The sequence below is a fragment of the Pteropus vampyrus genome, unplaced genomic scaffold (genome assembly GCF_000151845.1).
Source record: "Pteropus vampyrus isolate Shadow unplaced genomic scaffold, Pvam_2.0 Scaffold87, whole genome shotgun sequence".
Lineage (NCBI taxonomy): Eukaryota > Metazoa > Chordata > Mammalia > Chiroptera > Pteropodidae > Pteropus > Pteropus vampyrus.
Window position 1 is genome coordinate 657,368 of NW_011888868.1, and position 23,645 is coordinate 681,012.

Sequence of the window (23,645 nt, forward strand, 5' to 3'; positions counted from 1 at the left end):
TTCCTAGGGAGGTACTGACTGTATGGGGCCATAGCCACATGACTAGAGCGGAATCAATAATGGCAAAACTACCTCAAATGTGAAATAGCCACAGCAAGTTACCACTGTGATAATCCTGAGCATCAGCTCACTCCACCTACCCTCACGGTGCTTCACACTTCCACCTGATGCTTGCAAAGATGTGATCACAGGGAAAGGAGCCCCATGATGGTTATTATTATTCACAGTAAAAAAGAAGTCAACTTGGATTATGGCTTGCACACAGTGCTTTCCTAATTTAAGGAATAGAAATGTCTCATAAATTGAAAAATGACCATTCCGTTGTCTACCTCAGTCCTGTTTAAATTAAAATAATGCAATCACTTTCAGGTCTGGGCACTGAACAACCTCCTAAACAAAAAACTACAGAAATATTTTGAAATGGCCTTTTGGGGTCATATATAAAAGTCCTGATTAATGAAAAATGTTCATGTCACTTAATGTGTTTTTAATAAGGTAATCTAAATAATGCATCTGAAAAATAAAAGTAGTGAATAGAAAAGTGGTGTACAAATAAACACTTACTTTCTGGCTTCTATCCTTGCTTCAGAATCGGCGTCATGTATTCCCTTCTTTATTGTTTCAGCTAATACTGATATGTGTCTAAATATTTAGAAAAGAAAGCAGTAATAGTCACTAACATGTTTTATGGGGATGGAAACAAGTATGAGAAATAACTTCAAAATGAGAAATAACTTCAAAATGGCAATGTGGAACTTAGAGCCTTTATGCCATGTGAATCAACTAACATGCAGCTTAGAAAATCAGACACTCTTTGCAGATCCTCTAATTCTGTCTCAGTACCCACCCCCACTTAACTACCCTGATAACCTTACTCTCTGGTGTGATTTTTTAACTTATGGCTGATTTTTTTCAGGTGTTACTTATTTAGCTCAATCTTTTATGAGCCAAAAAAACAAAGCCCTATTTGTCCACAGTCAGAACTAGTTTCTACGGAAATTTTAATGATAATAATCTTAATACTAAAGAGCTCTCTATCTGCATCACATTTCTATAATTAAACAGATTGTTTTTTCAAGTTCCACTATGTATCATGAACGATTTTGTAAAATTATGTAACCGTTTTATAAATAGGTATTCTCTTTAGTTATGTTCTACCCTAGCTGAGAAGAAATCATGAAACAGTCTCATTAAACATTTAACGAAGTTTTTAAAAAAGGGAAATGACAGGAATGAATAGTTTCACAGAACAAAGACTAGTTACTGATTTTACCAGCCCATTCAAAGTCTTTGCCTCATTCCTTCATTCATTCAATAAATATTTAGTAAGTACCTGCTAAGAGGCAAACACTGAGCTAAGAGGTGAATGAATACATGAGGCCAACACCTGTTCTTAGTGTTTTTCTGCCTTACTCACTTGTCCCCACCTTAAATCCCTCATTCTACTTTCTACCTCTAAACTCCAAAAGTACCACCAAATAAAGAGAATAGAATATTCAAGAGATTAAAGAACAAGAATATTGAAAAACTGTGTGACTATCTTCTAAACTAAAATTATTTTCAAATGAAATTTTATCTGTGGGAGGCTTGTCTGTGTTTCACCTCTGACTAATGCAATATAAAATGGGGCTCCCAGGAGTACTTAATTTATAAAATTCCACTCTAATAAATTGTTTGACATGTTGTAAAGTTCTTCACAAACAATACAATAAACCATTAAAAAAAAATGGATGGCACAATATCATCATCTAGTTCTCCAAATTTAGAAAGAATAACAAGCACCTAAGATTGACAGAAACTAAAAATGGGGGCGGGGGGGAAGAATCTCAAAATTAAGAGCCATGCTTCTTCAAGAATTCTGTCATTATCCTACTTTTTATGATGATGTGACACTTACCATACACCAACCTGACTAAAGAGAAAACTGCTGACTTCTTGATATAAAGAGATCAAAAAAGGAAATTTTCAAATGACTGAAATTCCTTCAAGGACCTAAGAGCTACACTCTGCCTACTAAGAACAGCTTTAAACATTTACCTCATGGAACTGACAGGACTGTCAAGCTCAAGCCACAGAATCAGGGTCAACGAAGAGTTAATAATGGCTTTGAAGTTGTTATAGTGCACACCTACCCATAGTCTCTAGTCACACTAATGCCTCAATCAATAAAATTCATTAAAGACTTCTACCAATATTACATGCCTCACATAAGCAGAAATAACAAAAGCAGTCATGTGAACAAATGCTTAGATTCCTTCACTTCTGACAGAAAGTGGGCTGGACTACTTGCTGAAGCATTAAATCACAAGATTCAATTCAGAGGAGAAAATGGCAAATCAGATGCTCACCGTTCCAGTGAATGTGTTTGCCATTCTTGTAAAAGTAAATCTAAAAATTCGAAACAGCGCCTGAAATTATAAAGAAAAGTATGTGTAACTTAGTAATTTGTATGTTAGTAAAAATAAAATTTTTCTTAAGTGACCCAATACTGCCTTTTATAATTGGTAAATTTCTTTTAATTTTTATGATTAAAAAACAGAACACAGATGGAATCAGAATTGACTGAAAACCAAAGCAAATGAAAAAATTAAGCATTTATAGTGGTCAAAAAGAAAAATCACAGAGAGATATATAGGAACAGGGTACAAAAGTTCTCTCCGAATCAGAAACTTGAGCTTCATGGCAACATTATTAAAAGGGTACATCATTCTCTTTACCACAAATATAATCCATTAATACAGGATGTAAACATGCACAAAAAGATCAACGTACATTACAAAACCAGGCAATCGGTCTTTGCATTAATTCACAGAATGTCTTGCAGAAAAAAAGCAAAAGAAAAATATCTGAAAAACAGAATGTCAAATTTTCCTCCTAAGATGGTCCTAAGTAGTGCTTAAAATATTCTTTTTCTAGCTACTACTCAGCTATTTTCCTCTCTTTAATCTTTCAACATCCTTTCTTGTGATCTTTCTTGGCCTGATTTGTGCACTAAAACAACTCCAGTCTCATCTCCTTTGGGTTGTATCACCACTTTGGGTGACGTCCAGGATATCCAGCTTTGAAGGGGTAAATCTTAATAGTCTTAGGAAACCTCCAAGAAAACAAATCGAAAGGTAATCTTTTTCTAATGACCAGACTTTTTCCATGATCCTCCCAATTCGAAACCTCAATAAATCTTTAATAAATCTTTACTCTACAGTAGATGCTAGAGATACAGTGGTAACCAAGACAATCAAAAAAGCAAGACAGTCAAAAAAGAGTTACCATAGGCCAGGAGCACAAGAAACTCTAGAAGCACACAAGAGAGCTATTTGACTCAATCCTTGGGCTGGTAACAGTGGAGAGCGTGGGGTCTGTAAAGCAAACTTTCTCCAAGGAAAGACCCTGGCTTATGCCCACATCATTTCCACTGTCACTTTCCCCACTCCTGCTCCAACCTAGGCCATGTTTATTCTATTTCTGCCCTTTTCTCCATATCATTTCCTGGTCTGACTTTTCTTGTCCCCCTTTTCTGTAATGTGTGTGTGCATATGTCTATATTTATTTATCCCTTAGAGAAAACAGCCATCTTTAGTGCTAATTCTTACCATAAATGTGTTAGAACAAAGTATTTTAGGTTTTATTTTCAACTTTTTAGATGGTCATACACAGAAGTCTATAATGTTGGCATTATTTAAACACATTAATTAAACACATCAGGTAAGAACTTCTCTCTTTTCAAACAGCTATTCAGTTTTCAACCCTCTATGAAGCTTCTTGGGAACGTATCAGCTGGTTTTAATCATTGCTCTCTCTGAATTCATAAATCCATAATACATATGCTGTAACTCACTCACATTACTTTGCATTATTGTTTTTAATCCCCCAACTAAATTATAAACTTCATAAAGGCAGGAGACTGTACAATCCATTTCTTACAAGTTCTACAAAGCCAGGTACAGGTTCGAACAGAAAAGCACACTGCCTTGGTTATACTACTCTCTTTGGTTCTCTTTACCTTTCTGAAGGCAGAGGAACTGGGCCAGATGGTTCCTCTTACTTCTTTCAGCACTAAGACACATGGTTCTGACTGACACTCACTCTGACTAAATATAAGAATAGCAACCTGGGTGTGTTGCTCAGAAGCTGATGAAGCGGGTGGTATTTCTATTGTCACAGATTGTAGGCTGCTACTCACATTTAGCACCAGAGGCCAGAAGTGTTAAATGCTATGGACTGAACTGTGTTACCCCAAAATTCTTATGTTGAGGCCCTCATCCCCAATATGATGGTATTTGAAGATGTGGCATTCGGGAGGTAATTAAGTGGAGCTCTCGATAGGACTAGTACTGTTCTAAGAAGGAACACCAGAGAGCACACTCCCCTCTCTCCCCCACCTCCTCTTCCCTTCTCTTCCTACCCCATACACAATAGATTGTCCAAATTTACTTTTCTGACTATTTAGATCATAAATCCTTCCTCCAAAGACATTTATTACAGCAATCTTAAATAATATTAAACATTCCAAACAAATTTTTACTCCCACTGAGGAAAATTTGAAATTTATTTTGGTTTTTAAACAATTAAAAATAAAAAGGAAACGGTTTTAAAATTTACCTTCTAACCGCAACAGACTTAGAGGTACAGTTGCTTGTTATGACAGGTATTAGCCTAGGGATGTGTGTGTGCTGTGGAAAAGAACAAAAAAAAAAGAGATAAACATTTGAAAATACAAAAATAAAACAAAACTAAGACAATTACTTCCTTACTAAACTACCCAAAGCACATACATGTTCAGATTTGAATTTCACTAAGTTTAAAAAGGAAAGAGCATCACTTGATATTGACAAAGGCCATGACAAAATTTACAGAGCCAAATCAGACATGACGCCATATAAATAAGTCTAAAATTAAAACAAATCATTGTTACAAAGTCTGAACTATCTGAGCAGCAGAGATCTGAGTGAGTTCAAAAGTGGTCAGCAGACCAATTTATTTTGATATCGTTTCAATGGAAATGTCCAATAATGGCTTTGGGTTTAAGATTCAAAGTGCATTAAGAATTAAAAATAACACAAAGTAAGTAACCCCAATAATCAGGAGTATTCTGCCTCAATTTTAGTCAACATCATCAAGCCCCAGCTACAAGGGCTGCCTCTGGGAAAAAGACACTTGAAGGTGAGAAGAGGTGATATGGAGAACTTTTATTTTAAGCCTTTGTGAACTATTAGGTTTTATTAAAACCTTGTACATAAATTACTCAGATAATTATTTAAAACTAAATGCATGTTTAGAAAACTTAACTGAAGAGAATATTTTGTTTCTGTGCTTATATACAATTAACTAAATAACAATTACAGATGAATAACAAAACCACAGCACAAATACCTAAAGTGGAAATAACTGGGGATTAAGGAGGGAAGAATGGGAGTGATATCTGGAAACAAAGAACAGAGTGGAAACTCAGAAACAGATGCAGATGTTCAAATATTTAAGAGCAATGATGGGTCTATGATCACCAACACCTTAGTAAATGAAATTCACAACATGAAATGTAAAAGGCTCATGTGCTATAATTAAGTAGTGAAAAAAGGGCCAGTATTGTATATATATAACATGATTCCAACTATGTGTAGTCACTCTAATGAAAAGTGCCTCTAAATATTGCTTATCAACCACCAATATTTACCAGTTGCTTATTCTATGTATAGCCCCAAAACATACTTACCCGAATGATTAACCTAACAGCTACAACACCAGAAGTGGCCATAATTTTGGCACTGTTTGGAATTAAATTAAAGATTGTTGGCATAATGGCTTCAGCTCCATGGTCAAATTTATTCCCCAGAACTGATGACAGATGCCTAAAATAAGAAATAAATACTGGACTGTAGTTATATTTCTTGCAAACAGTGAAGCATATAAACCTCAACATTTTAGAACCTTCATTTAAAATTATCTAGGGATAAGAACAAAAGTCTCAGATCCTTCCAGTGTACATGTAGAGGACTTGGTAAACAGCTATTAGTCCAAGAGTTTGTTCCTTTAAAATAAACCATTTCCAACTAATTAGTCTTAAAATAGCAAAAAACAAACAAATTGATCATACAGTCGTAAAACATAAACATGAAAACGCTCCCTCATTTTTTTCTTTAGCCCTTTAATTTTTACCATAAAATATTCATGCTTCACATGACTGCAGCCAAACTTTTAAAACAGCTGCAATGCCCCTTATGATGCTGCTGCTTTGATTTTCTGATACACTTGAAAGTTCCAGATTCAAACAATAACAAATGTTTAGCCAGAAGACAATTTTACTGCAGTACATGCCTTTAATTTTACAGCTATAGTACTATTCTAGAAACAAACAAAAATTCTGATAATCATGCTATATCCTGTCAGTAAAATCAATGAAGAATGAGAAATAGATAAATTTCATTTTTTTGTATTATTAATAACAACTCAAATTTAAAATAGAGGCTTCAGAGCTGAGTCACTGAATAAAATTTAAAATCTGTCACACTTTACATAATTGGGCAAGAAATATTGTAAAAGTACTAGCAAAAGTGTAATTAAATGGGTCTGGAGAACTAGTCAGAAGTAACAATAAAAAGACCCACTGGTCAGATTCAATGAACCATCTCTGAAGCTCTGTGATGAGGCTATTTTATGATGTGTGAGAATCTGGAGCATCACAATCCTTACCCCAACGTGATACAAGCCTCCCGCACTACCTGAGACCGCAGATCCTTAGCAGATAGTTTAAAGGCTCCATCCAAAAGTCGCAAATGTTGAAAGAAGTTATCATACTCGGCAGCACCAGCCAAAAGTAAAGATCTAATCTTTTTTAGCTGATGGAATAGAGAAAATTAAGAGATATACAAAACAATTCCTAAAACAGAATATATGAAACAACAGAAACCATGAAATATGAGTCAACATCAAAGTTAAATGACATAGAAGTTTTGCAAAAAGAATTCAGCCACTTAAACATCAGATAATATACTGAACAAATCAACATTTCACAAATAAAGAATAACTTTTAAAATGTAGTATCTCTGATAAACACATTAAAATTCTGCTATAAATGTATTTTAATTGGAAACATTTTAGTGTATTTATACATTCTATGCTAATTAAAACCTTCATTTTAGCTTGCAAAAGGCTCCTCCCTAAGCTTACCTTCACCCACACCCCACTCCAACTGCCATTTATTTAATGAATCAAATATCCTCCACTGTATCTTTACTAAAAGCTGATCAGCAATTTCATCACCGCTCTTCTTGCCAACCGATCACTGTAAAATAACTTTCCTCGGATAAAACACATCCTCATTTAAATCTATTTTTAAAAATAGATGGGACCAAACTTTCTAACAAATTATATTAAGAAAGGAATAGAAAGACACACACTAAAAATGGTATTAAAAAGCCACTTTACTGGCCAACGAACACAGATTTCAACCATTACCAAGGTGAAAGTGGAAGGCATCACAGACAGACATTCCACAGTTAGGTCTTTATTAAAAACATAGACTGTACACAAAGGTGAAAATTGGCATGTTTTAAAAATAGAAATAGAAATGAGATACTCTTCCATAATGTAAAGTGTTAATGAGGTAATTCAAATTTAAAATATTTACTACTTAAAATTCATTAGAGCTATACCCCACTTCCATATCAAAATATTTTGGAATATATAAATAAATCTAATAAAAATGTAATCACATGAAGTTAACAGCTTACAGCATTTACTCTTTGCTCCCAATCATGCTTGTCATCAGATAATATTTCCCTAATCTTGTTTATGGATTCCTCAAGGTCTCGGCTGGAATAAATCTGTAAGCATAATTAATTTACGATCAACATAAGAAAATTTAAAGAATAAACAAAAAAGATTACTTCTTAATTACATGAAGTCAAGAGCATTTAGTTAGTAAAAGAACTTTCATTTTCAAGAAGAACTTATGAGATAACACCTAGACAGATGTGTCTTAGAACGAGCTTCTTCCCCATTGTGAATATACACGCACACTAGATCTGATTTCCTATATGAATAAATTTGCCTCAAATACAGCTTTACTATAAACTTAACAGATTGTTTCACATTCGAAAGAGAAAGATCCCTATTGGGGAAGCGTCAGTGATGCACAAGTTACTACTCTTAGGATTATGTACAACACCTGTTTAACTTTAATCATTTTCAAATCTGCTTTCTCATTTATCCCCACATCTTATAAGACAGGTACGGGAATAATCAACCAAGAATGAGGCATGCTGGGAAGTTCAAGAACTTAAGGATAAACCTGAGGCAGCTGATGCTTGTTATCCAATTTATATACATATGGCAACCAAGTAGCAAGTAACAAGTGATTAATTAGACAATAAGTGCTATAGGAATCTGGAGCACCAACAATGTGGGCTGAGGAAAAGCAGCACTGTTCCCCCAGTTAATGACAACGCTGAGGCGCAAAGTAGTTAAAATGTGACTGTATCAATAATCTTTGCTTCATCTGTTAGAGCCTAAAGTGAAACGTCAAGATAGTGTAAACTAAGCTTTTATTAAACCATTCTTTATAGTTTTTCAGATACGAAAACCTTCAAATTTACAAGCTTTTCTTTCTGAGAAAATCCCTAAATAAGCATGCTTCTTTGTGCCTTTGTCTAATCGAATCACTTTTTTTCTTCTTTTATGTACCTTGACCCACAAACGTATTACTAGAGCAAGCAACTTCTCTCTAGTTCTTACTTAAAGATCATCTTCAGCCTTGACTTTTGCTTCATTTCAAGCTATAAAAGGCTCCAACATTTTCTAGTCTGCAAACTTAGATCTCCTACAGTTTCGATAGTTAAATTTACCTTACTTAGGAATGAACTTCACGTATTTCACATATCACATATCTGAAAAATGAAATTTGAAGAGTAAGCCTACCCTTGTTTTTAATCAAACTCAAATATCCTTACTCACCTGCACAACGGGTACATCATCAAAGGCTTTAATAAAATCCTCTTCATCAACAGCACCAGCTCCTTCTTTTGCAGCTATAAAAAAAATTAAATTTTAAAATTTAAGCAATGTGTACTTGGAAGAATCTCAATATATACTGTAAGAATTAGATTTTGGTAGATTTGTAACTATTCTTTTTAAACCTGAACAAAAATTTAGTGCTGTGGAACTGACAAACATTATCGATTTTTAATATCAAAATGAAGTACAGTAATCCTATATTATATACACTAGCTTAAAGCCATTTAAAGAGACTGTTTAAGGACGGACCATCTAGGCTTTAAAGGATTTAGATGATTTATAGTCTATTAATGTACAAATCTTCTGAAAGATTACTAATAAACAGATATAACAAAAAATTTAATTCTTCAGGGAATAAATTAGATTACATTATTGTTAGGAATTTAGCATAATAAATTTGTTAAATATTCAAATAAGAATTTAACAGCTTCAAACAGAGACTCGTGGACCTGGACAACAGACTAGTGGCTACTGGGGGGAGGGGGAAGGGGAAAGTAGGGTAAAAGGGGGTCAAATATGTGGTGACAGAAAGAAATCTATCTATGGGAGGTGAACACACAGTGTAAATATATATATGCCTTACTGTTAAAGTGTACAGCTGAAACTTATCAGATTTCATTAACCAATGTCACCATAAAAAATAAATTAATTTTAAAAAAAGAATTTAAGTTTCATTTCAACTTTATATTAGTCTCAAAATATTTCCATTTCCTTTGAACTCATGATAAGTGTGTCATTTTTTCATTTATGCATCACTAGCAACTTTCTCCCATAAAGTTGTTTAAAGATGCTTTGTATACTTAAGTTAATTGCTATCATTTGAGAGAAAGTTTTTTCTTTTTGCTAATATGAACTTCACACACGAAATCCTGTGACATTTTATCAGATTTTTTTCATAATAAAATCTTCAAAATTGGTGTCTATGGTCATCCTTGTAACTCTTATTTAATGAGTCTGAGTGCTCTTCTAGAGGTTCTTACTAGACAAGCTCTCTGTTATTTGGTGTCCTAATGGGCTACCTAGTCAGAAAAGGGCTCTATGGACAACTCTTGGTAGCAGTAAAAAAATCACTTACACTGCATTTACAAGCTAACTATAAACAGTCGATAGTAACATGCTGTAGTATTTTAGCATCAGGACCGGATCCCATTGGGCAGATAGGTTCTGAGAGCCTTTTCTGTGTAAGGCACCATATCGTGTATCCACATACTGAAGAAGACTCCAAGACCAACCACAGTCCCTAAGGAATTTGAACCTAAGGAATCTGGCAAGGAAGAAGCCAACAAGATCAGGGTCGATATCTCTGCATAATTTACACAGTTTGGATTTTGGGGGTATAGGTGAAGAGTGGGAAGGAAAAGAAGTGGTCTGGTCATGAAGAAATTTTCTAAGCCTTGTTTGTGGAACTGATGCCACCCAAGAATAGACCAAGAAAAAGAATCAGAAAGACTGTTCAGCCAAAAGAGAAATGACATACTGATTCATCTACAACATAGATGAACCTGGAAAACATTATGCTAAGTGAAGAAGCCAGACAAAAGATCACATGTTGTATGATCCCATTTCTATGAACTATCTAGAATAGGTAAATGCACAGAGACAAATGCAAATTGGTGATGGCCAGAGGCTGGGAAAAGGAAGAAATGGGGAGCAATTGTATAAAGGGTATGGGGTTCTCTTTTGGAGTGAGGAAACTGTTTTGGAACTAGATAGAGGTGGTAGTTGCACACCACTGTGAATATAACTAAATGCCACTGATTGTTACCTTTAAAATGGTTAATTTTATGCTATGTGAATTTAAGCTCAGTAACAAAAAAAAAAAAAAATTCTTTAAAATGCACTCCCAAGAAAAGATTAGAAATAACTAAGAATAAAAAGCACAAATGTAAGAAACAAGCACAGCTTTTCCCTCTGCTATTCCTGATGTGAATGTCACTCTGCCACCAGTACAGCAACTTTAACATAGACGTAGACACTGGTGGCAGAGGCACTGCAGTGACAGCAAGCTGATCCAGTCAAGACACCAACATTCTAGGGCCAGTTCAGCAAGCATGAAAGAACACCAGAAGGAGACAGGATTCTAATACTAATCCTTACTCCAACTTTAAATTATCTCATCCAGCTAAGCTCTAAAACCCAATGCTAACAGTGAGCACAGTTCTAAAAGTAGTGGTTACACGATATTTTAGAAGTAAAAAAGTAGGAAATTTGCCCAAAAATTTGACAGCAAAATTAAAGTTGTATATAACAAGGACTCAAACTTTCTAAATTTGGGCATGCAAGAGGAGAGATTTAGGGAGGAAATATTTGTAAATCAGTTTTCAAAGCCTCAGGGAGCTAATCCCTATCATTTACTTAATTCAACATCCATAATGGTCTCAAAAGGAATAATACTACTTGTAGGAACAAAATACATTTTAAAAACAGAAGTACAATCTGCCTTCTGGATAGTCTCACTCTGGATCAACAAAAAGTGGCTAAAAAGGCCCCATGGTAGTTTTGGGCATTGCTGGATCCCAGTAATCAAATAATGCCATCAGGGCGTACTCTTGTTCTTCCTCTATGTCTCAGCTATGCTTTCCTCTAGGTGGGCTTCGTTCTTCTACAGGCTCTGCTTACCAAAATGTGGCAACACAGCTATTCTAATTTACATCCTATCAGCTTATCACCATGGACAGTACAGTAGTAATTTAATTAAAGAATAGCCAGCAGAAACATATTATAAATGAGATTATTTCCCTTAGACAGGACACAGAAGGCAAGTCACATGCACATCTGGTTTTAAAAGCTTGCATAGCTGACCTCACAACACCATACAGGGCTTGGTCTTACCTGAAGACTTGGATCCAAGAGTGGATGATACAAGCCTGCGAGTGGTCCCCATTCCAACATTTCTCCGCGAGCTTGCTGGAGCTTTGGATGATGTAGAACTGGCAGAGGAAGGTCTGTTACCATCCACAGAATCTTCATCATCAAAATTTTTATCTGAAGAGTAAGCACAAAAATCACTGCTTAAAAAAAAAAAAAAAGAAGAAAAGACTTTTTCACCTTGACGTAACACAACTAGCCTTAGAAATGGTTTGCCTACTCTTTTGGAATCTGAGGTGCCAATGCAGGGTCTTTCAAGGCTTTAGTAAAGTCCAGAATGCTGCTACAAATACCCAGTTCACTTTCACATCTCTAGAATGCTCTCTCATCTCAATTTTTGAAAAAGAAAAAATATATAAAGAAGAAAGCAACCTCCCATACAACTACCACCTAACAACAGTTACTTTAAAATTTTGGCATATTTCTGACCATTCTTTCATGCATGTTTTAATGATAGCTGACATGAAACTATATATTATATATCATTTTTGGAATGCCACTTATTTCAAATAAGTCCATTTTACAACATAATAAAATATTCTTCATAAACACCTTTTAACGGTTGTATGGTACTTTGTAACTGGAAAATGCCACAACTGAAACAGTTTCATTGTTAGACATTTAGGATGGTTCTAATACCCCGTCAGAAATACTACTGCGACAAATACTTACCTATTTGCATGTTTTGTTTGACTTTCTAACAATTTTAAGAAAAAAAATCCCTAGAAGCAATATTACTGAGTCAAAAAAATGTAAGTTTTTGGTGTATACTGCCAAATTGTAACCACAAAACCATCTTAAAATGGTCTTATCCTGTTTAAAGAGATACTGATTTGCTTTTCAGGGACAATCAACTTAAACCTCAAGTCATGCAGCCAAAATGTGTGCAAAGGAATGAACTTCGACCTTTAGCTGTACCCAAAACCAAAGTCTTGCCCACTCCACATACACACGAAACCAAAAGACCAGGACATAACTGGAACTTGAACATCAAAACCCTTTGGGAAGCCAAGGGACCATTGTCCAGAAAACACCAGGGCTGTTGTTGATGCCCCTTAACCATAAATAGCCAAATTCCAAGGTCCTCCAAATAAAACTTGACCCACCAGCACTTCCAAATATGTGTTCTCCCAACCCCTTAAAAACTCTTAACCTAGTCCAGCGAGCAAGATGGGCGTGAAACACCACTAGGTCTCCCATCTCCCCAGTTGGCGCCTTCTCAATCAATAAACCTTTTCTTACTCCGAACTCTGACATTTGAGTTTTGGCCTTTTAAAGAGTCAGGCCCATGAACTTTGGTTTGGTAACAATAAAAATATTTTTTTTCCTGGAAATTCGAAAAGGTGCCTATCTTCCCACACCCCTGCCAAGACTGATTATCATTTTCAAACTTCAACCAAATTTTGACAGGCGAAAAACATGTTTCTTATTCAATGTTGCATTTCTCTTTTACTGAGGTAGAACATTTTTTATTAAATTCATTAACTTCTAAATTGTCTAAGGAGCAGGGGAGCCAATCAATATTCCTCGGGTTGCATTTAAAATTAAAAAGCAAAAAAACATATTTGAGCTTTTTTAAAATGTTTTTTATAAACATTCTGATGACACAAAATTAAAGCTGTCATATTGCTCTATACAGAGTCCAAAGGCTTATGTAGCATGCACGAGTCATTCAGGAGGCTAAACAACTTAAGAGTAATTAAAAGCAACAAAGAAAACTAACAACTATCTCTGGCAGTATTCAAGGTTTCTGAAAAAGGGCGTTAGAGCTTTACCAATAAGTAAGAAGTAATAATTGTTGCCCAAAGAACAGATATAAATAACAATCTGTTTTTCTTCATTTACTTGCTTCTTAGCTAAACTATCAACAGCCAAGTCTACGGTCTACTAGGAACATAATGTTCCTTACAACTCATCAACAATCCACTTCAAAGTATATGGCTTCTTTTATTCAACTTTTTATTCAACATTAAGGAGAGAAAACGCATCCTTACCAAAGCATATCCTTCCACAAATTACTTTCCTTCAACATACCTTTAAATTTCACAGATTGCCGTATCAAGGCTACACTTACGCTGTTTCACAGGTGGTTCTTTTGATCCACACATCAAGTCCATATTTAGTGGCCTATTAACACAGACTTCCCATGTGGATTCAAAAGCTTATTTATAACTACAGAGCACATCAACAAGACCCTTTCCAAGAGTAAAATCTGGTCAACTGTAAAGGCAAGAACAACCCAAAGGAGAGGTCACCCACTGAGCACTGTCAACATTAGCAGTGACAAGGACTCATTTCAGCTTATCTGTCCTCAGGGGACCTCCAAGAGCATGTAAACCACCGTCATTATTCAACCATGTTGAAGAACTGTAACCATTATTCCTCTCAGAACAGTAACTGCTCCAGTCAGTGGGAAAGGTAAGTAATGAATGGGGGAAATGTGGACACTATTACACTTCACCCAAAAATTCACATAAACTGTGTTAGTTTAGTCGTCCTAACATAGGCAGGCATGCCATTTAGAATTGCATTCAGTTACTGGGAATTACTTTCAATGGACCAGTTTCACTGGAATTCCTGGGACTTCTGCTTGTAGTAATGATAGATTACCAAGCACTGGACTTAACTTCTTATAGTAAAATGGCTAAAAACCAGACAGAATACATAAAACAACTACTTTCAGACAGGACGACAGGCAATACAAAACGATGATCACTGAGAGAAGAAAAATAAACAAGTGAACTATGCAATCCCCTCTACTTTCTGCCTGAAAACAATTTGCAGGGAAAGAGAATCCAAAACAAACTGAACTCGTAGTCTTATTGAGAAAATGAATAATAGAGTTCAGGGAGGCTGAAGTGACTGAAAGTTACAGGCAGAATGCTAGAAAAGAGGAAGTTACCCAGAAAGAGAACTCTAGAAATGTACTAGGTTCTGGGCCATGCACATGTGAGTACAATTTTACAAGGCAGCGCAAAAAATGACCAAGAAACTGTAAACTGATTCCCAAAGTTTGCACAACGCAGAAAGATGTTCAAAAGCCCTGGTGTTCTGTGTAACTCACGGAGGCAGTCAGCAGAGACCTCAGTAGTAGGACTAAACTTTTCTGGAGTGAAGGCTACACTAAAAGTGCCCAATAAGAGTTTAAAAACAGGCCTCAAAGGGATTAGACAGATCTGCAAGTAACTTAACTGCTTTACCTGCCCCACCTCCCCCAAAAGTATAACATTCTTTAAAGGAATGTAACAAAATTCAGACATTCAATAATGTAACATTCACAATACCAGCATATAATCAAAATGTTATAAACATGACAAGGAGCAGGAAAATTTGGCCCATAATCTGGAGAAAAAAATCAGAAAACACTAATGACAAAGATGATGAACTAGCAGATGAGAACATTAAGCTACTATTAACTGTGCAAGTATTAGAGAAACATATAGACATAATGAGAAAAAGATTTTTTTAAAAGGACCAAATGCAACTTCTAGAAATTAAGAAAATATAGTATCTAAAATGAAAATTTCATTTAATGAGATCAAAAGCAAATCGGACACTATAGGGCAGAAGAAAAAAAATCAGGAAATTGAAACACATAGCAATAAAATTTAACCAAAATTAAGCAGAGTCCAAAGTGGGGGGTGGAAAGGACTACAAAAGTAAGAGGAATCGAGTCTCAGAAACCAATGCAGTCTAACACTCCTAGCAGGAACCTGCACCTTCAGCAGGAGCCAGAGGGGAGAAGATACATTATATACATAGGAACAATGACAACTGGCTTCATCAGAAACCATGTGCACCAGAAGACAATGAAATGACATCTTGAAAATGGTGAAAGTATTAACCTAGAATTCTATACCCAGAAAAAATATCTTTTAAGAATAAAGGCTAAATAAAAACTTATTCAGATAAAAAAAAAAAAAGGATTCATCACCAGCAGACCTACCTGCACTCTAAGAAATGTTAAAATAAGATCCTAAGGCAAAAAGAAAATGATACAAAATGAAAACTGGGATTTACATAAAGAAATAAAGTGCACTGTAAATAGTAAATATGTGAACAAACATAAGACATTTTCTTCATATTTCAATTACTGTAAAAGATAACTGTTTAAAGCAAAAATAAAACACTCAACATTTAGTTTCCACTCTCTATATTCTCATGTTAAAAGCAGATAACCTGGTGGCCAGAAAAAGGATATATGTTGGCATATGGATATGGTGGCAGTTAGGATATATGCTGCTCTACAGGATGCCCCCCCGCCCCGTACCCTGACACTGACATACACACACACACACACACACACACACACACACACACACACACAGCATGAAAAAAACGGAAACAGCTCAGATTCTGTCCTCAAAGATCTTATATTTTTAAGGTTAATTATAACTTGTCCAAATTTACTGATGACAATGAGAAGGCCCATGTTTCATCTCCAGTTTCTTTATGGAAACATCTCCCAGGGAAGGGAAAGCGGGGAAAGGCATATTGAGCAGCCAATGTAGGGTTTTTTAAAATGGTGCTCTAATAGTCCCACTTAGTCTTTTTACTTACTTTGGAAACAGATGTAGCAGGCTTACTTATTTGATTTCCTGACCAGATTAGAAGAAACTAAATATAGGAATAGTGAAGAGGGGGGATTGTAGGAGTTAAGGATAGTGATGTTAATGAAAAGTGACTGTTGAAAACCTGACAGCTAAATAGCAAGTATAAAAAGCAAACACATATATAGAAAAACTCCGAAACTCAAACTGCTTAGAATGTCAGTGCCAGAACAGAAGTTAAATCATATTTAAACAATAGCACAACAGCAGGTGCTCATAACTGCCACCCTGTACCATCAGGACTGAATTATTTTTCATGCGATCTATGTAGTAATGAAGAAAATAATTCATATTTTCTATCTGAATGGGGAAGAAGAAAAAGAATACACCATATTCATTTTCCAGATTAACAGTTGGACACGCTGCTTTAAATTTAGAGATACTTCATCTGAAAAGGTGTCTAGAGGATAAAAGCCAATTGAACCTCTATTTGAAAACTAATGCTCTATTTAAAAATAAGTTTACCCTATGTTTCCCAGCTTTTTGGACACTCAGAAATTAAAGTCAATTTAAAAAGGAGGTTAGGCCCTCAGAAAGGTACCTGGTTTCAGTTAACTGGGATAGTCTCTTATGTAGAAGGTACCATTCCTTAAGTGGACAAATAAGCCATATTTGCAACTGCACATTTAACACAGAGTAGATCCATTCTGAATCCAGCCCAGGGTGGGCATCCTCACAGTCGCAGCTTCTAATATATTTCGGTATCTCAACCAAAGCAATCCACAGAGAACTCTACTAGTCATTTAAATTCTCACTTTCTTTAGGCTTTTCAGCTTAAGCAGACATTTATTAACACATAGGCTTTTTTCCCCCTAAGGCTTAAGAGCAAAAACGTGTGTGAAAATGAGTATTTTTTGCTATGTAAGCTTGTGCTATTACATCAATTTAAGATTTTTCACAAATCAGATAACATGTTATACAAAAACAGTCTTAAGAAGGATAAGTTCTCTCTGAGCCCTCTAAAATAATTAATTCTCTCTCCAGCCACCACTGCAAAGACTGTCATCAGAGTCACTTATCTCATGTGACAGCTTGGGATACAAACCTAGAATAAGGTAACTGAAGCCTTCAGGTCCCAGCTACTATCACCTCCCCTTTAATCCTTTAAAAACCACCTGAGCTCCATTCTTCCTTTTACAGCATTGAGACAAGACATTTAAAAATGACTCATGTAATTTCTATAGAATGACACTGCAATTTTCATCCAACTCAACCACCCCACTGCTAGCAACCCAGTTAGTAGGCCTGTAAAGTAAAAAACAGCAGCAAAATAGCATGCCAAAAAGGTCTATTGATACAAAAGATTTTAAAACACAGAAGAACTAGAGTATAGACAGTCATCCACGGACTCAACAGCAAACCAGCAGAATTCTAAAAGCCGAACAAGTCTGTGAACTTGTCTTAAATAACTCTTTGAACTATGGCCAAGATACTAGATAGGGAGGCTGAAGAGTGACCAGGGCTGGCATAGGGAGGCCAGAGGTCCCTTTGTCAGCCTCAATTGACTCAGATTCTGAAATCCCTAAGGCCCTAAGCTGCCACAGAAGTGAACTTTCATCAGGGTGGAGAGGAGAAAATATAAAACAACAAGCCACAGACAGATTCTATGAGTCAAAATACCACTATAGACCATTATAGACCGAGTGTGACTATAGGCTTGGGAGTGGGGGTGGGGGGCCCACAAAGAAATATATGAGTCTAAAGATAGACTTCAATTTTGGTGTCGGAAACTTGGAATTACAAGTTTTGGCTTATACTGTCCATTAAGAAAATTCACACACACACTCATCTAGGAGGACCAACGAAATGTCATAGAAACTGAGAAATGTCTGTTCCATTGTTCCTCAGTCAAGAAGGCGGAAGCCAAACCACAAAGCTCTTCCTCACCATTTCCTCTGAGGCAAGCTCTGACTGGTGGAAGCCCAAGGCCATTTTCTAAAGTAAAGACAACTAATTCTCTGTTACACTGCAGCAGGGTCTCTTTGTGGAAGCCGATATTCCTCACAGACTTTCAGATTCGCCCACTCCGTTACTGAAATTCTCCAAGGGAGTAAGAAATGCGGCAGCCTAGTAACTAGAGTAAAATCAGCATTCCCAAGAAGAAGCTGCACAGAGGCATGATAATAAGGCCAAAGTCTGGCTGCTTCTCATCGATATCCCAAAATTTCTTCTTTCTTGATCTTTTACAGCAACAAGCCTTTGCTATCCACAAGTTTTGCTCCATATTGCATGACACACTCCTATGTATTCTTGAAAACACTAGTCTGCTGTTAGATCCTCTGAGATCCTGCCCAGCTCTGTCCAGTCAACCATGCCCTTCTCTGTGCCTATGTGGCTACTACATGGCTACATGTGTTCCTCTTACTCCATCTCACCCTGGAATTAGCTGTTGACAGATCTGTTTCTCTGTCCCTGGAGTACAGACCATTTCATTTTCTTCTTGGTATTCCTGACACCTAGAATAGAGCTGGGGCCAACACAAAGAGAGCATTTAAATATTAATTCTGGCTGTCCAGACGAAGCCGGGCAAAATTTGGATGTATGCAAACTATTTGTCATGCACCGTTTTTCGAAGCTTTTATTACTTTTAAAAATGTGTAAGGTTTCATTAGATAATAAAGGCAATCAAGGCTATGAAAATATCTGAGGGCAAATGAAGAAAGTAACACTATTACAACCCTAATTATTTTTAACCTGCCTGATTTTCCCCCGGAAAAAAAGCTTTTTCCCTGATAAAATGTCTACTTTAAAATTAAAAGTCAAAGTTCGCCTATAAGCAATCACAAACCCCCCAAATTAAACTAACGCTGATATATATGCATTTCTAGATTTTAATGCATTCATAAACATATTACACACACGTACAAAAATTGTTCTTTTGCTTACTACTGATATTTAGTAAATATTTTTCTATAATAGTCTAATCCATTTTTAAGAATTATTATTAAATTGTTCACATATACATTTACTCAATCACCTATTGATAGTTTGCTTGTTTCAAATATTACATAATACCACTATAGTCGATATGCTTAAAAGCACCAATAGTTAACGTATATCATACCTAAAGGTATCCCACGCTCTGTGTTTTGTGCTTTGCAAATTCTCAATAAATCCTCCTGACAACACTAAGAGGGAAGTACTATTATTACTTTACTCTGAAAAGTGAAAAAACTTAATGTATCCACATATACCGTGCCCAAAGTCACACAGCTAACTAGAAGGTGGCGAGGCCAGGATTCAAGCTCAGGTCTGTCTGACTCAAGAGCCTAAGGTTTAAGTCATAACAATAAACAACTACCACCCCAAAAAAGCAATTCACGTCAACTGGCCATTTGCCATGTACTGAGCACTGTGCTAAGTGCTTTCTGTGCATACTTTATTTTAATTCTTATAACAGATGTTTACTTACTTAAGAAAATTATTTACTTAATTTCTTAAACACAGAATCATCAATATCTCTTATGAATAGACATACAGAAATCCTCAACAAAATACTAGCAAACCAAATCCAGTAACATATGAAAAGAATTATTCATCATGGCAAAGTGGGATTTATCCCAGGAATATAATGTTTGTTTAATATACAAAAATCAATTAATTTACATCATATTCACAAAATAAAAGAAAAAAAAAAACATATCCAATAGACACAGGAGAAATATTTCACAATAACCAAAACAAAATCCTTTCATCCTAAAAACACTGCAAACAGGGATTAGAAGGGAACAGGAACACCTTCAACCTGATGAAGATATCTATAAGATACAAAAAAACAAACTATTAACATCATATTTAATGGTGAAAGACTAGATCAAGATCAGGAACAAGAGAAAATGCCCAATCACCACTTTTAGTCAGCATTGTTCTAAAGGTTCTAGCCAGGGCAACTAGTAAAGAAAGAGAAAGAAAAACATACAGAATAGAAAGGAATAACTAAAACTATCTCTATTCACAGATGACTTTTTCTAATCTATACATCATCAATAAACAATCCAAAAATAAAATTAAGAAAACAATTTAATTAACAATAGCATCAAAAAAATAAAATAAAATACTACTTAGCAATAACTTTAACAAGAATGTAAGACATGTACAAGTAAAACTACATATCATTGTTGACAAAAATTAAAGACCAAATAAATATAAAGACATCCTATGTTCATAGATCAGAAGACTTACATAAATTTACTATCTGAACTATACTTCTTGCCCATGTGTCCCCACTAGCTTTTAATTTTAATGAAAGTAGCATGGTGCCTAGAGAGGCATAAAAGTGCAAATCGCATTGTCTGAACTGAGTATTTGGGTAAAAGGATGTTTTTCTTCAAAGTTTCTACATTCCTCCCTCTGTCAAAATATGGGAAGTGGGGTATATGTATACTCCCAAATCAAATCCAGAAAATGGGCCAGTATTAATTCGGACAAGTCCTATTTAATAGTGCTCTGTGAAAAACACACTTTAATATCCATCACTCTGACACAAAAATGCCTCTTCCCTATTTACAAAATTAAGAAATGCCTTTGTCAGAGCACCAGGGACTTACAGGGAGACATTGTTCGAGTGAGGGCCTAGAGGAGTCTCGCTATGTACAGAAGTGCCTGCGGTATCCACTGTTTCCTGTTGAGCCCTCCCCACTCCCAGTGCGCAGACACAGCGCCACCATAGCCATGATGTCACCAAACAGGATAACAGAGGTCGCTCCGCCCAGAGGATTCCCTGAAACTCCGCCTCCCCCAACTTGCAGCCCCACCTAAGCCACATCCAGGTGTATCCTCAAAGAGTCAGGTGCTTGTTGCTGAGCAGCGCCAAGATTCACACTGGAGGCAGCTGGCCTCAGTTATGGTGTGGCCTTTTGAGGCAACTATAAGCACAGCATCTTTGAATTGCTTGCTGAATCTTAAAAGGTGGCCCCAGAGGGGCACAGGCTTGAGCTAAATTTGGCCTCCAGCTGAACCCCCCTCAGGACTGTGCCACTGGACTCCTACTTTACAAATCTACACTAATAAAAACGGAGACATAAGAGCTTTGCTTAGTACATAGACACAGACACAGAAAGGCAGCCAAAATGGGAAGACAAAGAAGCAGAAACCATATGAGAGAACAGAACAGAGATCCAGATATAATGGAGTCAAGTAATCTAACAGATGCAGAGTTCAAAACACTGATTATAAAGATGCTCAATGAACGTTTGGGAAGTGTAAATAAATTCAGTAAGAATTTCATTAAAAACATAAATATGGAAATGGAAATTATAAAAGAAAACCAGTCTGAAATGAAAAAACACATCTGAGATGAGAAGTATGTTAAATGGAATAAACAAAGGAATAAACAAAGTGAATAAATGTCCCATCTAGAGGATGGGAAAGCCAAGGGCACACAATCAGAATGGCAAGAGATGAGATGCCAAGACTATAAAAATAATTTAAGGAGCATACAGGACACTATTAAGGGTCAAAATATCCATCTGTTCGGCATACCTGAAAGAAAACGAGATGTTGAACAGCTGTTTGAAGAAACAATAATGGAAAACTTCTCTAACCTGAAGGAAATAGACATAAAACCCCAAGAAGCTTAGAGAATTCCAAAAATCAAGGATCCAAAGAGGCCCACACCAAGACACATCATAATTAAAATGCCAAAGGTTAAATACAAAGAAAGAATATAAAAGCAGCAACAGAAAAACAGATAGTTACCTATAAGGGAACACCCATAACTTGCAGCTGATTTCTCAAAAGGTACTATGCAGGACAGAAGGGCTTGGCAAAAAATATTTGACATGATGAAGAGATCTAGGATCTACAACCAAGAATACTTCATCTAGCAAAGCTATCATTTAGAGTTGAAGAACAGATAAAGAGTTTCCCAGACAAAAATAAGCTAAAGAAATTTATCGCCACCAAGCCAGTATTACAGGAAATGTTGGAGGGACTTCTTTAAGAAGAAAAAAAATACAAAAGACTCACTTTAGAGTAAAAGACACACACAGACTAAAAGGAAGGGGATAGAAAGAGATATTGCTTTGATGGATCTAGAAGGTATTTAAGTTAACAGAGAAAGATAAACACTATATGATTTCACTTATATGCAGAATCTAAGGAATAAGAAAAACAAAAGAATCAAAAACAGATTCACAAATATAGTGGACAATTTGGTGATGGACAGAGGGGAAGGGGGCTTGGTGGCTGAAAGAATGGGGTGAAGGGTTAAAGAAGTACAAATTAGTAACTGATGGATGGTCACGGGGATGGGGAGCACGGTAGAGGGAATGAAGTTAGCATTAATACGCTGGCTAGATGGAGGGTCAGGGGAGGGAGGGAGCAATTAGGGGGATCGTTTTATGAACTATATAGATGTCTAACCAATGTACTATATGCTTGAAACTAATTAAATCAATTTAAAAAAATAAAAAAATAAAAAATAAAATACCATTGAATTAAAAAGTTTAACCTGATTGTAAATATTCACATATTTCACAGCACAAAAATGAAAATGGCATAATGGAAGCTACGAGGGAGCTAAAAGAGTGCTACTTCTGCCCCTTTGACACCAATAATCCACTGTCTACCACAGAAAAGGAACCTGAAACAATCAAGCTTTACAAAGAATCACACCCCATTCCTTCAGCCAAGAGCTTGCTGCCAGAACGCCAAGCTGGCATTTTAAGACTATCTCAACCATGATACCTCTAGTGCAGATAAAGAGAGAAGAGAATCAGAGCAAAGAAAGAACGATGAGTCAAAAACTCATTTCAGTTTTACTAATCCTATAGAAAGGGAGTTAAAAAGGGAAGGAACTAGGGGAAGACAGGCAAGGAAAACACCACGAGAAACTGGGGAGGGAACTGAAATGCAAGGAGGGCATGAAGCAAACGTCCACTGGTACCTGACTCTCTTGTGGCACTCCTGGGAACTGACCAGTCACACCTGTAGGAACTGATGACTAGATCTGTCCACAGGAACAGACAGACCAAAGCTTATTTCTTCCTTGGGTTTCAGATACTGGCTTCTATTCTACAATTCATAAGCGGGTAACAGTGAGCAGACTCAGGATAGATGCAGGCATGGCTGACGATGAAGGTGCCCAAGGATGACTTTGTATGTGAGGAAATGCACAGCGAGCAGTGAGCCTGTCCCAAGGTGGGGCCATTAGTCATA

At 36.1% G+C, this 23,645-nt stretch overlaps 1 protein-coding gene across 7 annotated transcripts in view; it reads right to left on the reverse strand.

Moving 5' to 3' along the window:
* CLASP1 (cytoplasmic linker associated protein 1) overlaps positions 1–23,645 on the reverse strand; it is a 246,389-nt gene that overhangs the window by 107,020 nt on the left and 115,724 nt on the right. For all 7 annotated transcript variants that reach the window (XM_011363638.2, XM_011363642.2, XM_011363639.2 and 4 more), the window contains 8 exons: positions 11,842–11,994; positions 8,950–9,023; positions 7,728–7,820; positions 6,688–6,833; positions 5,711–5,846; positions 4,600–4,670; positions 2,349–2,408; positions 565–642 (listed from right to left, as the gene is read on the reverse strand). In XM_011363638.2, the coding sequence (XP_011361940.1) occupies positions 565–642; positions 2,349–2,408; positions 4,600–4,670; positions 5,711–5,846; positions 6,688–6,833; positions 7,728–7,820; positions 8,950–9,023; positions 11,842–11,994 (811 nt within the window). The remainder of the gene's footprint in view (positions 1–564; positions 643–2,348; positions 2,409–4,599; positions 4,671–5,710; positions 5,847–6,687; positions 6,834–7,727; positions 7,821–8,949; positions 9,024–11,841; positions 11,995–23,645) is intronic.